This window comes from Monodon monoceros, unplaced genomic scaffold (assembly GCF_005190385.1).
Source record: "Monodon monoceros isolate NGI ecotype Baffin Bay Population unplaced genomic scaffold, NGI_Narwhal_1 Super_Scaffold_12, whole genome shotgun sequence".
NCBI classification, from domain to species: domain Eukaryota; kingdom Metazoa; phylum Chordata; class Mammalia; order Artiodactyla; family Monodontidae; genus Monodon; species Monodon monoceros.
In genome coordinates, this window is record NW_021703768.1 from 148,253,369 (window position 1) to 148,270,630 (window position 17,262).

General features: G+C 40.0%; 1 protein-coding gene across 2 annotated transcripts in view; it reads left to right on the top strand.

Annotated features, from left to right (window-relative positions):
• The first annotated feature begins 7,492 nt into the window (after positions 1–7,492).
• CPEB4 (cytoplasmic polyadenylation element binding protein 4) overlaps positions 7,493–17,262 on the top strand; it is a 64,266-nt gene continuing 54,496 nt past the window's right edge. Inside the window, exon 1 of one of the 2 annotated variants that reach the window (XM_029219226.1) lies at positions 7,493–10,009. In XM_029219226.1, coding sequence (XP_029075059.1) covers positions 8,885–10,009 — 1,125 coding nt within the window. In that variant the 5' untranslated portion in view covers positions 7,493–8,884. The remainder of the gene's footprint in view (positions 10,010–17,262) is intronic. The other variant, XM_029219225.1, reaches the window with a different exon arrangement.

Genomic DNA, 17,262 nt, shown 5'->3' on the forward strand with positions numbered 1-17,262 from the left:
AGCCACTGATTTGCCAAAAGATCAGCAGTGTGGTAGAAGTTTTATGCTATGCCAATAGAAACTTGATGTACGCTATTAGGATATTCCCCAAATTTTCCAAGGCTTGTTAAAGTCAACCTAACATTTATTACTTCGGACTTCCTTATGACTTGTATATCAAGAGGAAAGAAAACTGATTAATTCAACCTTAAACACTCATTAAAGGCCTACTGTGTGCTGGGCATAATGCCGGGCTTAGGGATTCCACAACAGAAAAGTGCCTGACCTGGAGGAGCAACTCCAGTGGGTGGATCTAAATAGCCAATTACATAAATAGTCAGTTATGTGGCCAAGTGTCTGTGCCAACCTGGGAGAAGATGCCCACCTCTGCTGGGGGAGTCAGAGAAGGCAGTGAGGGTGCTTGAGTCCGGTCTCCCCTGGCAAACGAGATAGCTGTTCTTGGCAGACAGACATACACTGAAAGGCCTAAGAAAGTTGTGTGGTGAGCATAGGACACGCTTGTTGATTCCTCCAAAGACTTTCCTGCTCCTTCGCTAGCAGAATTCTGATTCTGTCTGTTTCACATTGGGGTCCTTTGGTCTCAGGGAAGGTGGGCCCAGATCTCGTCTAGATCAAGGCATGTGACCCCATCCTGAGCAAAAACATATAACGGAAGTGTGCTTGGAGGGTCCTTGAGGTAGACCTTTCCTCCCTGATCAGAGGAAAGCTCGTGACCAGAAACTCTCAGCTCTTTGAAGCCCTCTGTGTCTTGCTTCTGAATGTCATGGTGTGATGACTGGGGCTGTGGCAGACATCTTAAGACCCTGAAGGTGAGGCCAAGAACATCCAGAGATTCCAATCCACAGCCCTGTCATACTTGACCAGCCAGCATCAGCAACTGCTCACCTCTAGACTTCTTGATGTGTGAGAAAAATCACCACTTACTGTTTGTCACTCTTACTCATGCATTCTGTTACTTCCAGCAAATAGTATTCGTGACATTGTAAGTACTTGGAACCTCAAGTTTTTCAGAATGGTTGGGACAGTGCTCTCAGAGAGTGGCAGGAGATGATGCTAAAATGTTAGGCAGGTGCCAGTTCATCAGGTGCATGGGGTGCCACACTCAGGAGTCTGGCAGTGCCTTCCAGAGAATGGGTCCCTTCCCAGTGGGGTATATGAGATAGTTGTAGGTGGTACACAGACAAGACAGTATATAATCTTGAATCACACAATAAGAAATTTCGCTCCTTTTCCATTCTTTTTCAGCCCTTCTCATTAGGTAAAGACGACCTTTCCAGGTTGGGCTAGTAAGTCTTTAGCATCTCTCTCTAACCTTATTAATCTTCCTTTTTAACAAAGAGAAAGAAAGCCTCAGACTTAGGGCCTGTGATATACTCACAGGATCTAGGAGCAATTCAATACCATTATTTTGTTTTCATTATTTTAAATGTGATAATTACCTTCTGGTTATAGCATTTCGGGTGGCTAATCAAGTTGTTGTAAACAAATATTTGTTTGTTTTTTTAAAGATAAACCAGTTTATAAAAAATGTTAAAGGAATGACAATGCAGGAACTACATCCATATGGCAAAAACTGGGATGCTGGAATGAAAATCACTCAAGTTTGAAAAATAGAGTTGAATACATAAGGAAGCCACTTGGAAGTATTTAAGCAATGGAGTAAGGTCATTAGATTCTCTACTTAGAAAAATTCAGTGAGCAGGTCCAGGAAGGAAATCCAAAAAAGAGGGATATGTATACGTATAGCTGATTCACTTTGCTGTACAGTAGAAACTAACACAATATGATAAAGCAACTATACCCCAATAAAAATTAAAAAAAATAAAAGTAATAGGGCAATAAAAAAAAAAAGAAAAAAGGGAAAATTCTTGGCTCTATCCCATATCTATTTAATCAGAAATTCCAGTTTAACTAGTCTTCCAGGTGATTCTGATGCTTACTAAAATTTGAGGACCGCCGAGTAGAGGGAAGAGTTTTGAGTCAAGATACCTGGGCAAAATAACTGAGTTATTTTAGACAAGGCCCTTCCCTGGGCCTCAGTTTCCTCAACTGCAAAATGAGGGCATTGACTTGGCTATAAGACCTCAGGTAGTCATGAAACCTCTCTGGTCTACATGCCCCACCCCCAATATCCACCTCCCTTTGCTTCTTTGACAATAGAATATACATTTTTAGCTTAATACATAAAGCATGAAATAAAGACTATACTTCCCAACTTCTTTTGCCATTAGGTGTGCCCATATGGCCAAATTCTGGCCAATGAGAAGAGAACGAAAGTGATGTGTATGTCTTCTGAAGTTCCCTCAAAGAACGGTTGTGTCCTTCTTCATCTTCTTCTATTTCCTTTGGTCTGAAATACAGACGTGATAGCTGGAGCTAGATCAACTATCTTAGATCCTAGGTAGAAGCTGAATTCTGAGGAGGGAAAAGCAATGAAATAAAAGGAACCCTGGTTTCTGATGACTTCTTGAAACTACCCCACCAGCGCTATATGGACTCTTGCAAACTTCTTTCATGTGAGAAAGACACTTCTTTTAGGCATGCTTCATTTGGATTTTCTGTGCTTTTGCATTATTATGAGAAAATCTTTAGTAACTTATAACTTTATGAGAAAATACCATGAGAAAACAATCAGAATATCGTGGGGGCAGGGCCTGGGAATTTGCATTTGATAGGCTCCCATGGGGACTGCATGCTAAAGTTTGAGGTTGGATGCTTACGAATCAACTCTTATAATTGTTCTTTAGTTTTATATATATATATATATATATATATATATATATATATATATATATATATACACTCCAAGAATAGGGGAGCAAGAAATTTGGACATAAAAGGAAAGGACCATCTTTAGTGTTTTTTTATATAGATGACTTTCTCTGAAACTTTATTGCTTACGGGTTCCAAAGTGAAACTCCTTTGGCAGTAAAAATTCTGGCTGAAAGGAAATCATTGGACAAACTGGACCAGTGCCTGTGAGCTCAAGGCTATGTTGGGCCTAAAATTTTGGTCTCTGACTCCCAGATCTCTGATCTCTGGACTCTGCAGCTTCCCTGCGAGCTCCAAAAAGCTCTTCTTTTTCCAGCATCGTAGGTGAAGATCCTCTAGTCTAGCCACAGAGTGTGAGATGGTGGCTGTTTGGCAGCCTGGCCATGGTTTTGATACAGGGAAGTGAAGTGTGTCCAATCAAAACAGCCAGGGGTAATCTAGGTCAACAGCCCATCCACATATGTGGCTGGAACCACAAAAGAATCCAAGTCATCCCATGTGATACATGTCACAGTTTGGAAGGTCAACCCTCCATTCCAGCTCACCTAAATCTTTGCCGGGATATGGCGAAATCAAGTGAAGCACGTCTCTGTCCTGGACCTTTCCAAACCTTTTGTTCAGTGACATTGTGTTGGAAGAACTGACTTCACCGCTCCCCACCAAAATGGATTGTTAACTATGGACTCCATGTTAATGACAACACCTTAAGTGGGAAAGCAGGAAGAAAACAGTATTTAAAATGCAGAGGGCTTTTGCAGGTTATAAAACAACAAACAAAAGGAGAAAATGTAACCCAGCAATTAACTGTAAAAAAACCAATGGTGCTTTCTAAGTAAATGTGCCTGCTTTCCAACACTGAAACAGGGTGAAGATCAGAGGTGGGTTTAATAAAACCTGCCTTCAGGACGTGGTTCTCTTTCTGTCTGTCTTGCCTTCTGGTAGTGAGCTTTCAGGTAGTTTTGGAAAAGAGGATATTGCAAAAGTAATTCCATCCTTCCCTCTTCCCCTACCTTCACAAGACCTGCTTTTAAATATTAATATTATATGTTTTTCGTTTCAGTAACATATATATTCCTCTACTATGTTAGAATCCTTATTAACGCTGCTAAGCAAAATAACTGCTGGGTATTAATCTCTTAGGGGACTGGACCATGTACTTGCCCGGACTTGTCTTCTCACTACAGCTCCCTACCCAAAACAACACCAAGGACACGGTGTCCTTCAGTTCCATCAGAGAAAGCTCCTGGGCCACCAAATCTAAAAAGATCAACTGCTTTACATATTTCTCCATGTGATGAGCATGTGTTCATGTAATTTATGGTAGTATCTGGTGGCTTTCTGTATGAGTGTCATATTTCCATAATGTGCCTCGGTGTCTCATGGAAATGAACCAAAGCAGGGCCACTGCATTGTGCAACAGGGGGATGGGTATTCACATCATAGTCTGTGGTGCCTTATGGAGTTGCACAGTGCACAACCTGGGCAACGTTGGGTGGTGGCCCTGATTGCTAAAGTCATTAGACAGGCCCCTGGGGAGCTTGGGTGTGTGCTGTTGGGAGAAGACAGTGTGTGCTTCAAGGGCAGTGGTGGAGGACATTAGCTAGCGTGGGGAAGAGTTCACTCTGTGTGATTATGAGGTGAGATTTATATCGCCTGCCCAGCTTTAAGAGAGGCTGATGAAGGAAATATTAGGGCCCTGCTTCCTGGGAGGCTCTGACTTTGGGGTGTGGTTGACCTCAAACCCCAGAGGGGGCTGGGCTGTAGCCAGCAGGGTCCATTCACTAGCCTACAACTTTTCTGAAGGTGTGTCAGCCCTTAATGGACAGGGAGGGAGAGTTTTAAAAAAAATCTTTTTAATTAAAAAAAAAAATCTGGTAGCACCTTAATGTCCAGGGAGAGCTTGCTTTCTCTGCAACCTGGAGGCTTCCCAGTGAGCATGTTTCATGGGAGGTGCTCTCTTCTGCCAGCAAAGTGTTCAAGCCAGCACCCATCTGCAACTGTTGATCTCTTTGGAAATCCTAAATAGAGCTGCTGAATTGTTGTCATGGTTACCTGGGACAGTTTCTGAGGCCAGAATGTTTTCAAGGAGGGCAGCCCTGAGCTGGGTATCCTGGGTTTCTGAGTAGGCAACTGACTCAAGAGAATTGCTTCCCGCTTCCTTCTCCCATGCTCCTAATCCCTAGCCAGGAAACTGATGTCTGCAGAGATCATTTTAGCTTCAGCCCAGCCCAAACCTACTGCCCATGCTTGATTTAGCCTTAAAAGATCAGGCTGACCTAGCAGCACCCTAACTATGGCTCTGGTGTGTCTCCTCCCTCTACAAACCAACATAGGTTCCTGGATTCACTCATGCATGCAGCTTCTAGGCAGAAGGCACTTGAGAAGTGGCTCTCTGCGCTTCATTTGTTAATAAGGAACTGACATTTTTGAAAACCTCTTATGAGCCCAGCACTTCACTTGTATCTCATGTAATTTACCACCTCCTAGCCAGGGAGGAATATCATTCACATTTTACCTATGAGGAACCAGGGGCTTGTAGTGGTAATGAGCTCTACAACTAGGACGTAGCAGATCTGGAATTCAAATTACCTGTTTGGTTCTAAAGGTAGCCCTCTTTCCTTCAAATATGGCAGCCAGTTTAGTCACTAAGAATTGGCAGCCCCAAAAGACTCTCAACCATCTACTGGACATTGAAGATTCATTCATTCATTCATTCAATAAACATGTCCTGAGTCTGCTCTGTGCCAGACCCTCTGATGGCCACTGGGGACACACAGATAAATCAGACACAAGCTCTGCTCGTGAAAAAACTAACTCACTGACAACCAGCAGTGAGTAAATGAGAGGAATCTGTAAGATGCTACAAAAAGGAGCAGTCAGGGAACTCATTTTGGAGGAAGTGACACCTAACTGAACCAGCTAAGTCTCAAGGTATGTCCAGTTGTGGGGAATAAACAGCAGAATCAGACCCAATCCCTAACACTTAAGGAACTCAAAGTCGAGTTACAGAGACAAGACTCACGTTCATGGCACAACGAAAAGACAAAAAAATCACCGATTAAGGTCCCAAACAGGTGTTCTACATGGAAGTATGGGAGGATTGATAAACTCAAGCAGCAGAAGTTGGGGTCATTGAAGAAAGGCTAGGGAAATGAAATGGAAGCCACCTTTTTTCATGAGATTCTTCTTAAAAGTCTTTGATCTCTCCCTTTTTTATTCCCGACTCTTGCGGTAGCCACTTGTGGCTCTCCTCTGATTTCTTTTCATTTCTCATTTTCTACTAAAGGAAAACACTCACTTATTCAACATCTTTAGAGCGAGTGCTGAGAGCAAGGCATTAATCTAGGTCCTGATGGTGGTCATAGTGGTGAGAACGTACAAATATGAACAAGACATGGAGCCCTTGAGCAGCAAATGAACAACCTAAATGATTAAAGTTTGAGAGATGTGAGTCCCAAACCAAATGGCATAAGGTATGAAATTATTCAGATTTGGAAAAGGGACTGTCATTCAGGAAAGATTTCATTGTAGTTGGTTTGTTCACTCATTTCTTCAGCATTCATTCACTGATGACTCCTATCTACAAGATTCCCTCCTCAAAGAGCCCACAGCTGACCACAGGTCCAGGAGACATAAACAACCATTACAATAGAGGATGATAAAGAAGCATGAGATGTACACTGGGCCATGGATGTTCGTAAGAGGGAGCTCGGAAGACAGAGTTGGTAGCTTTTGAACCGATTCCTAAAACTAAGTAGGAGTTTACCAGGTGGAGAAGGGAGGAAAGGGAAGGTAAAAAGGCGCTGAGATTATATTTGGAGCACCTTGGTGTGGGGCGGTTGGAGGGAGACGAGGTGTTAAGATATACTGCCCCCAGAGTGGAAAAGCCTTGAACACCAGACTAAAAAGTTTGGTCTTTTTCAAGGAGGTAGTGGGCAGTCGCAAAGAGGTCTGAGCAGGTGAGGACCCTAACAAGCTTTTCGTTTTGGAAATGACCCTCTAGTAAGCGAGAAGGGTGCACTAGAGCCGGATGGGGATGAGGGCTCAGCCACAGACGTTTACAGCAGCTGTATCTTTGTGCCTGAGACTGCACCAGACGGGAGCCTAAACTAACCTGGAGGAGTTGGGGTGAGGGAATGGAAGGTGAAAGGAGAGCGCCGCGTGAGGACTACATTCAGGACAAGGACATACGCAACTCCAGGAACCGCACAGCTGCCGGGAAAACCCGCCTCCTCTTCCAGATCCCTCTGGGGAGGAGCTCCGGTCAAAGCACGTGATGCCTGGGGAACCACGTTTACTATGGGCAGTCCTCCCGTTCATCCGCGGTTTCAGGGGTTGCCCCACCGACCTCCCACACCTGGACTCTTTACCGCAGTGCTAGAGGAATCCGTTCTCTTCCACGCGTCCCGCTATACTCCTCCTGCAGAGCGTGGTTAGGCGAGATAAACAGCGCAGGAGCCCTTTGCCCACACTAAAGATGGCGACCAGTTGCGTTCACTCTGGGTCGGGGGAGCGGGTTCCAGGCGCCAGGCCTCACTGGGCGAGGCGCAGACGGAAGGGGCGTCTCTCGAGATAACTTTTCGACCTTCCTGGGAGGGCGCCTGAGCCTAGGGGTGTGACCTAATCTGAATTCTAGCAGCTGATTGGCTTTTCGGCAGGTGGGCGGGGGTGTCTGCCCTAACCCACCCCTCCCTCTTCGAACCGGAAGTGTCTCTCGGTCTTTCCAGCTGGTTGTCATTTCACTCGGCTCGGTCCTACGAGAAGGACTCAGCCGCGGCTGCTGAACCCGGGCACCGGGAGGCGGTGGCAGCGGCGGCGGCGGCGGCGGCAGCAGCGACAGCAGAGGAGGAAGGAGGAGAGAAGAAGAGCCAGGCGGAATCCGCAACTACGACAGCGGGGACTGCGGGACCGGGGTAAAGCGACGGCGGCGGCGACGACGGCCCAGCAACCGTGAGGAGAAACAAAAGCCTTCTAAATTACAGTTTTTTAAAAAATCTGGGGGAAAAAAGAGAGAGAGCGAGCAAAGGGGGGAAGGCCCTTCTCTTTTAGAGTAACTACGCTGGTGGGGTTTTCCTATTTTTCCTCTTTTTTCCCCCCTGCGGAGAATCGAACTGAGAGAACTGAACAAACCGCCCCTGGGTCCCATGAGGGAAAAAAACCCCGGAGCCGCAGAGAGGGGTAAAGGCCGAAACCGCAGGACCTTCCAGGTCGCCCCCTTGGTCCCCGCACCCCGGGGCCGCCAGCTTGTCCTCGTCGAGTCTCTCTAATCCGTCCTGATCGCGACACCCCCAAGAGGGAGAAACGGGTGTTTCCAACCCATTTCATGGGGGAGAGGAGGCCGGGGGGAGCCCCAGGAACAGCGACCGCAGCAAGATCTGCACCCAGAGCTTCAGGAACAGCCCCAGAGGCCAAAACTGCACCCCGTGAAAGATCAGAAACAGGACCAGGAACAGCAGAAACTTCCCTGCAATCATCTTTCCATTAGTCAACGCTGATTTCCTCTTCCGCAACCAGGATTTCGCCTCCCACCCCAAATAACCTAATATAATCTATATATATAAATATATAATATATAATGTTCTTAAATTATTCCTGATTTTTTTTAACCAAGCTGCCAAGAAAAGAACGTATTCTCCCCTTAGCCCTATTCTAATTTTTATGTGAGTGAATCTAAACTGCTGAAGAAGACCATATGTGATTGTTAAATTATATATATATATTTTTACTCCACGCAATGCTTATTCTTCTACATCCATAGATGCTTGAGAAGCTGTGTTTTTGTCATTCATGTACGTTTTCCTTTGGAAAAAGAAAGCGCCTATTTTACTAACCAAAGACTTGATTTTTACCCTCTTCGTTTTTATTCCCTCCTAGAATAAGTTGGATTCATGTCAATGTTTTAAGACTTTTTTTTTTTTTTTTTAGTTTTTTTCTTTCAGAGACCAGAATTCCAAATCTGAACTATTTAGGGTGATAAGCTGCGATCTTTGAGCTAGCTAAAAATAAGACATTTCAAACAAGCAACTTAAATTTGGGGTAGAGGATACAAAGGCGTGAGACATCAGGTTGTTTTTTTTTTTTTATCATAAGATTCTGAGCCTAAAAATAATAAATGGGGGATTACGGGTTTGGAGTGCTAGTGCAAAGCAATACTGGGAATAAATCTGCTTTTCCAGTCAGATTCCATCCACATCTGCAGCCTCCACACCATCACCAAAATGCCACCCCCAGCCCCGCTGCTTTTATAAATAATAACACAGCTGCCAGTGGCAGCAGTGCCGGGTCAGCTTGGCTCTTTCCTGCCCCGGCTACCCATAACATTCAGGATGAGATCTTGGGATCAGAAAAGGCAAAAAGTCAGCAACAGGAACAGCAAGACCCTTTAGAAAAGCAGCAGCTCTCCCCCAGTCCAGGTCAGGAAGCTGGAATACTGCCTGAAACTGAGAAGGCAAAATCTGAAGAAAATCAAGGGGACAATTCTTCAGAAAATGGCAACGGGAAGGAGAAAATAAGAATCGAATCACCAGTGTTGACAGGGTTTGATTATCAAGAAGCCACGGGGCTAGGTACTTCAACCCAACCCTTGACATCTAGCGCGTCGTCTCTTACTGGTTTCAGTAACTGGTCAGCAGCGATAGCGCCTTCTTCCTCTACAATCATCAATGAAGATGCAAGTTTCTTTCACCAGGGAGGGGTCCCGGCTGCTTCGGCTAATAACGGTGCTCTGTTGTTTCAAAATTTTCCCCATCATGTCAGCCCTGGCTTTGGAGGCAGTTTCTCTCCTCAGATCGGGCCTCTCTCACAGCACCACCCCCATCACCCTCATTTCCAGCATCATCACGGCCAGCATCAGCAGCAGAGGAGGTCTCCTGCCAGTCCCCATCCCCCACCTTTCACACATAGAAATGCTGCTTTTAACCAGCTGCCTCATTTGGCGAATAATCTTAACAAGCCCCCCTCTCCATGGAGCAGCTACCAGAGTCCCTCTCCTACACCGTCTTCTTCCTGGAGCCCAGGAGGTGGTGGATATGGTGGCTGGGGAGGTTCCCAAGGCCGAGATCACCGCAGAGGGCTGAATGGAGGAATAACGCCCCTGAACTCCATCTCGCCTTTGAAGAAAAATTTTGCAAGCAATCATATTCAGCTCCAGAAGTACGCTCGCCCCAGCTCTGCCTTTGCTCCTAAATCCTGGATGGAAGATAGCTTGAACAGGGCTGACAACATTTTTCCTTTTCCGGTAAGATTATGTTCCATTAATAGATTAAGATGAAATAAGGAAACGGCAGGGTGTAATATCTAAGTAACGAAGAGAGTTTGAATTGTCTGTATTCATATCAGAGCTCTTCTTAGAAAACGAGTTAATTACCAGACATGATTTTGGCAGGAGAGGAGTATAATTTGGAACAAAATAGTCAGCTTTTTTTTTGGTAAATTTCTAATTGTTATCTTCCCCTAGATAGTCGTATAAATCATCATAATTATGAATACCAGGTAGCTAGTGATGTCATGATTATTAACTATAATACCCTTCTAGCCTGACCAGAGAATCGTGGTTGGTTTTTCCCTACTTATTTAAGTGAGAATAAATAACGTAGATATAAATATATTTCATTGTGGAAGCTGATGAGCATTTTCTACCCATTTGCATAACTATATAACCTCGCAAATTAATTTTTGTCCACTGTAAGGTAGTGATTCACTGAAAACCAGCTATTGAATTATAGTTTTCTCACTGGTTATATTTTAAACCTGAAACCTCTCTGAACCCTGCGGTCTGAACAGTTTGAATTCATCAATTCGGCAATTCCTGTTAAACCTTTTTGCAAATTCTGGCCTGCCTTGTGTCAGTAAGGACTGCTAGAAAAATGATCTAAATATTTTCTTCATCCCCAATTATTTTTGCATACTATGAAACTGTTGATCTCAGAGTGACTCTTTTATGATGCCTTTCACCCATTTGTTTATTTTCCAGTGTTAACACTGGGGGTGTAGATAATTAAACCATTCCTAAAAATAGACCCAGGCAAAGATTACTTGTCTTTCTTGCCACCAGTGTATCCTTATTCTGCAAGAGTCACATTGTTTCATGTTTTTTAATTAATGAGCAGCCAGTCTAGTTGATAGACATAGGATAAAGGGAATTTCATAGTTAACTGAACATCAGATGCCCCACTAAATTTGTATACTTTGGGGGTATGATCATTTATATGTTTAGGAAACTTGTATGGGTTTTAAGCTAACATTGAGTCAGTCCTCAGAACAAATCCCACAAGATAAGTTCTGTTATTATTCCCATTTTAGAGATGAGAAAATTGAGTATCAGCAAGATACAATAACTTGCCCAAGAGCACACAGCTGATAAGAGTACAAACTCTAGGTTAAAAAGCAAGGATTAAAAAACGCTACATACATGTGTACGCATACACATGTGCTATATCTAGAGGGTTATTTTAGAGATCTTTTGGCAAAGGCTCAAGCAGATTTCAAAATAATTGCAATGTCTCCATATATGATGTCAACACAAGTAGAATTATCTGTTTTAATTAATAATTTGCTCAGAGGGAGGGGAGGTTTGCTAAGAGAACCCTGTGTCATTCCAAGGAATTAAATATCCCTTCTCTAAGGATTCAGGTATAATGATTAGGATGTATCTTAAAATATTTGGTGAAATCTAGTTAAAAAAAATTTTTTTTAATAATTTTTTTGCCCAGGTATAAAAAAAGCTGTTGGCTTTTGTTTTTAGAACAGGATTTTACTCAAACTGAAGAGAGCAATTACCATGCTTTAGTGGTCAGGTGAAAGGCTGTTTGAAGACGTTGGCAATCCCGTGAAGTCTATTTTTAAAAAGTTGGTTTTGATATTCCTTTGAACATAAATTTAAGGGAAATTTAATGCAAAGGTAACTTTTATGAATTATTTATATATTCCTAATTGAAAAAATCTAAGACGGCATTCTCAACATTTTAACTGGGTTAAGATTGGCTCAGAATTAAAAATACTTTTCTATTTTGCTACTTATAAAGTGACAGAATGAATTTATGTGACCTCATAGTTTGTTTTCCATTCTCAGTTTACTGACTTTTGATAAAGGTTTGCTTTGGGAAAAATAAAAATTTCAGAAAATGAATAAACTATATGTATATGCACATTATTAATATTTTTATGGAGCTAATGGGATGTGTTTAACGTGAAATTTTTTTAATCAGATGGTTTCTTAGAGATTAAGCTGGTGTATGAAATAATAGTAGACTAAGATTGATACTAAAAGATACTGTTAGAAACTAACTCTTCCCTTAGAATTGTTGTCTGTTATGCTGAGAATGGAAAATGGATGAAATTTGGTAGGATTAGAAACTAAGTTGTTGCTTTCTGTTCACCATCCCCACCATTTTTAGGAGAGTGTGTATATTTCTGTGTGTGAGAGAGTGAAGAGAGAGAAAGAGAGAGGTTGGGAGCTGGGGAGCTGAGAGCAAGCATTGGGTTGAGTTGTAAGTCACAATAAAAATAAGTGATTTGAAAAGAATCTTTATGACAAGTAATCCCTAATAGGGTTTTGAAAATATAAGAAGTTAGTAAACTGAGTACCGTGGTGCTTACTTAAATGAATGCAGTTCTGTGTGTGTGTGTGTTTTAGAGAATTATTCTTTTGAATAATTTTTTGGCAAAAAATACTGTTTTGAGTTGATATGAACTACTTGGTTAAATCTGATATGAAAAGATTTGAAGAAACACTTATTTGACTGGGAGCCCAGACACCTAGGTTGTGGTCTTGGCCCTATCAGTGTCATAGCATTTGGGGACCTCAGTTTCTTCATAAAATTGGGGGTGGTGGTGACCTAGGTGATTCCTAAGTTCCTTATGATTCTAAAGCAAGCTACTGTGAAATTTAAACTGCTGCAATCACAGTCCATACTTTTTTCTAAACACTGCTGTCTTATTTAAATTTATTACCTTAAACACTATTAATTTTAGGAAAGACATTTTTTAGATTAGTAATTCAATTTCCATTGCTTTTAGAAAGAATTCCTTAGGTGTTATAGAGAGATCTTAAAATTTACCACAGAAATTACAGGATAGAATTTACATGGCTATATTATAATATTGGTATTCAATCAAAGACTAGCATGGAATTATTATATTAAAAGGAAATAATTTACCTGAAATGTAACTAATACTGGACAGTGTTTATTTTAATTTGAAATGAATCAGAATGGTTTTTACATTTGTTTAATATAGGTTTGGGTACATACAGTGAATTAAAATTCATGATGACATTTTAAATTAATTTTGGGGGCCAATCTTAACCTTCTCTTTTATCCATGTTTATGGAGCAGGAGCAAAGATTCCAAATATGTGAATAATCCTCTAAATAACTGATATGACAGGCATTATATTTTGGGATTTTCTTTGTATTAAAATTTGTTTCTAAGTTATTTTTGCTTAGCTTAAAGTTTTCATTATGTGGATGCAGATAACATGCCTGAAATCCAGTTTTCAGATACAACTAAACTAATATGTATTTAATAATAGCTAACATGCCTTTGATAGTCCAAGTGTTTTACATGTATTAACTCATTTAATTCATTCAACAATCCTATGAAGTAGAAATTATTATTGTTATTATTACTATTCACACATGAGATTTGGTTTTTAAACATTATACTACAGTGTCTTTTCACATAGACATGTTACAGATGGCGGGGGGCGGTAAATGCCTCCCGGAAACATGTAAAATGAGAGAAAAATATTTACAGTGAATCATTGATACCTGATGATTAAAAGCTGATTATAAAGTTTTGAAAAGTGGAAAATAATAGAATATATTTATTTGTCAACTTTAAAATATTAAATAATATTCAAATCAATATTTTTTTGTTTGATTTTAGTACGTACTATATACTAGGTACTGAGCTACGTGCTTTCACATATGTTATCTCACTTCATGTATAGGATTTCTCAACCCTATGAGGCTTAGTTTTATTGCCTTAATTTCAAAATGAAGAAACAAGGGCCACGTTTATGTGACTAAAGGCATGATTTGACCCTTACATTAAGGGGAGGAAAATCCTACCCATCCTGCCAAACACATCCTGGAATCCTGATGTCCAAACCAAATAATATATTGGGGCACCTGCCAGTAATTAATTTGAATATAGCAGTTCTTTGGAGGGGTGCCTAGATCTTCTGTCCTTACAGGAATGTAAAGGAGAATTGTATGCTATATATCCTAGTAGTCTCTTATATTCAGCTCAGTTATGCCCCCATCTCCACTAGCTAAGAACCAAGAAGTAGACCAAAAAGAAAAAAAAAGAGAAAAGAAAAAGAAAAGGGGGGAGACAAAATCTGTTACAAAGATGATCCTAAAACTTGATTGATAGGGAGACATTTTAGGATTTGGAGCCCATTTGCTCTTACTTGGTCACCATGGATTTGTTAAGTTGTCTTAACCAGGCAAATAATTTATGTTACTTTAATAACTCTCCTTGTGTTTTCAGTTTATTGATCCTCAAAATTATATATGGCATCTTATATCTGAAAACAGAAAGTTACTGCATCGCTTCAGGTCTGAAAGTCATGGTGAATTATCAATATTAAAATTATCTAAAGTGCAACGTTATTACATTTTTTGTTTTCTCATATAGTCCCAAGAGGGATATAGGAAACATTTTCTTTGACTTTGTATTTATCTATATTAGAAGACGGGAAAGTAATTTTTTTTAACTGTAAAGTATGGGTTGGATGGTTCTGGCTCCAGCAGAATTGAAATATTGGAAAAGTTTGGGAAAAGGCTACCAGATGCCATTTTACACCTTTTTGTAGAAAGCCTTTTAACTAGGTTTAATTGCTTTTCTGATGGAATTGAAACTTGGGCAGGGTAGTTTTTTGATTATTTTTTGATGTGTCTTCAGGGAAGCCATGGAATATGATCAACACACTGTTCCAACATCTTTCAGGAAAAACCTGGTTATTGCAAGCCTAGTGAATGTGCTTGTTGCTAGTTGCAACTAGAAAGATGTTATTTAGTTCATGAGTTTATGCTTTTGAGAATAATTTTTGTTGGTGTTCACGAGAAAGAATTGGAAAAGTAGTCTTAAAGTTAACATATGCCTATTTTGAATTTTACAGTCTAAATCTATTTTCCTTACGACATTTTTGCTCTTTCTATTAAGGAAAATAAGCTTGAGGTTCCATTATCACATTTTTTCAGCACTATATTTTACCTCAGTTTTTGGTCCCATCACAGATGAGATAATATATTTCTCTTTAAGGCAGGGAGCTTGTAACATGAGCATTCATTTTAATTTTTCCTGACAAAAGTCATTTTGTATTTAATTGTTCAAACAAAATTGTTCTTGAGGAAATTAAAGTATATTTTTACCATGATAAATTTATAGCAGTGTAGAATTTTTTACTTCAAAGTTAGCGTAGATTCTCATTATATTGTATAATATTGGAACAGAAGGAGTTACACTTTTAGGTTTTCAGAAAATTCTCAATAGAAAGATAAAGGATCTATATCGATCCTATTTTTAATCAATTTCTGAAGCTGACACTTGGATAATTACTGAGAAAGGCTATTGTGTGAAGCCAAAAATATAGTAGACTGAAGCACAGGCCCTGGATCCAAACAGACTTAAGTTTGATCTGAACTCTAGTTAGCTGTGTGACCTTGAGCAAGTCACTTAAATTTGAGAACACAGACCTAGCAGTGAAGGGTTATTCTAAGGTACTTTAAATATGTGGCCGTATTAGGTAGCTTACATTTTTTTGTTTAAAATAAAATTAAAATCTCTAATATTGAGTAAAAATCAGGAAATTAAAATAACTACAAAAAGCTTGGGTATCTATGAAAGATTTTGAGCAGTCCTTAGTTTTGCTTATCTTATCATATATGCTCCACTTCTCAGAGTACTACTTTTAAATAAGCTAGATGCAACCCAGGACAGATAAAACATTTAGCAGAATTATCAGTTTTCTTGAAGAGAAGTTTTAATAATTGTTTATATACCTAAACATTTATTAGCATTGGCAGCCTGCATCTTTCAGTAGTTTGAAAGATTTTGCCTATTTTTAAGAAATTTAGAACATTTGATTGTTTTTGTATACATTAAAGGAGACTGTACTTTTTTTTAACATCTTTATTGGAGTATAATTGCTTTACAATGGTGTGTTAGTCTCTGCTTTATAACAAAGTGAATCAGCTATACATATACATATATCTGCATATCTCCTCTCTCTTGCGTCTCCCTCCCACCCTCCCTATCCCACCCCTCTAGGTGGTCACAGAGCACCAAGCTGATCTCCCTGTGCCACGTGGCTGCTTCCCTCTAGCTATCTGTTTTACATTTGGCAGTATATATAAGTATATATAAGTCTCACTTCATCCCAGTTTACCCTTCCCCCTCCCTGTGTCCTCAAGTCCATTCTCTACATCTGTGTCTTTATTCCTGTCCTGCCCCTAGGTTCTTCAGAACCATTTTTTTGTTTTGTTTTGTTTTTTTAGGTTCCATATATGTGTTAGCATACGGTATTTGTTTTTCTCTTTCTGACTTACTTCACTCTGTATGACAGACTCTAGGTCCATCCACCTTACTACAAATAACTCAATTTCATTTCTTTTTATGGCTGAGTAATATTCCATTGTATATGTGTGCCACATCTTCTTTATCCCTTCATCTGTCATTGGACACTTAGAAGGAGACTGTACTTTAATGAAGAATTTATGATTTTGTTCATTAAAAGACAAGAAAATGTGCCATAGATTTGAATTGAATATATTTTAGCTTTTATCCTGGAATTAAGTTCTGTTTTTTATATTTTAATTAATTTATTTAGCATATATTTATTGAGTACCTGCTATGTTATGGACTAGGCATAGGTAGATATCTCATAAAAATTGTTTTGATTTGATTCATAATGTATTTCTGACCTGTGCTAATCTTTGAATGATACTGAACATGCATTTTTTATCATTGTAAACAAATTAGCAACTAGCCCAATAGTTATATTTCATTTTAATCCATGAGCTGTTTAAACTTCAAGGCAAACTAACAGGTTCAACTTTAGGTATAACAGAAACAGTGTGTAAATGACAGTTCCAAATATTTTATTAATGGTCACATTTATAAATATACACCTGTACACAACATGTGCTTTTTTAAGTTCTGTGACAAAATGGTACTACAAAAGGCAAACTTTAGCCTGTGGGTCACAGAATTTAGGTCTCATTACATGTCAAGGAAAAAAACTCCATCAGTCACTTACAGGTCCTCCCTCATGTTTGCAAACTGAATTTTTAAAGTTTAAAGTCTTAAGCTGAAGAAGTACTTTTCATATTGTAGAGTATTTAGATTGGGCAATTTCTGTTTGCTGCATATTTACCAGATATATCCCAGTCATTGCTTTCTTTTAGCTCTAAAATAAGTTATAGTTAATTCCTCAGTATTATACACTTTAAAGCCATATTTATATTTAAATGTTATGAACATA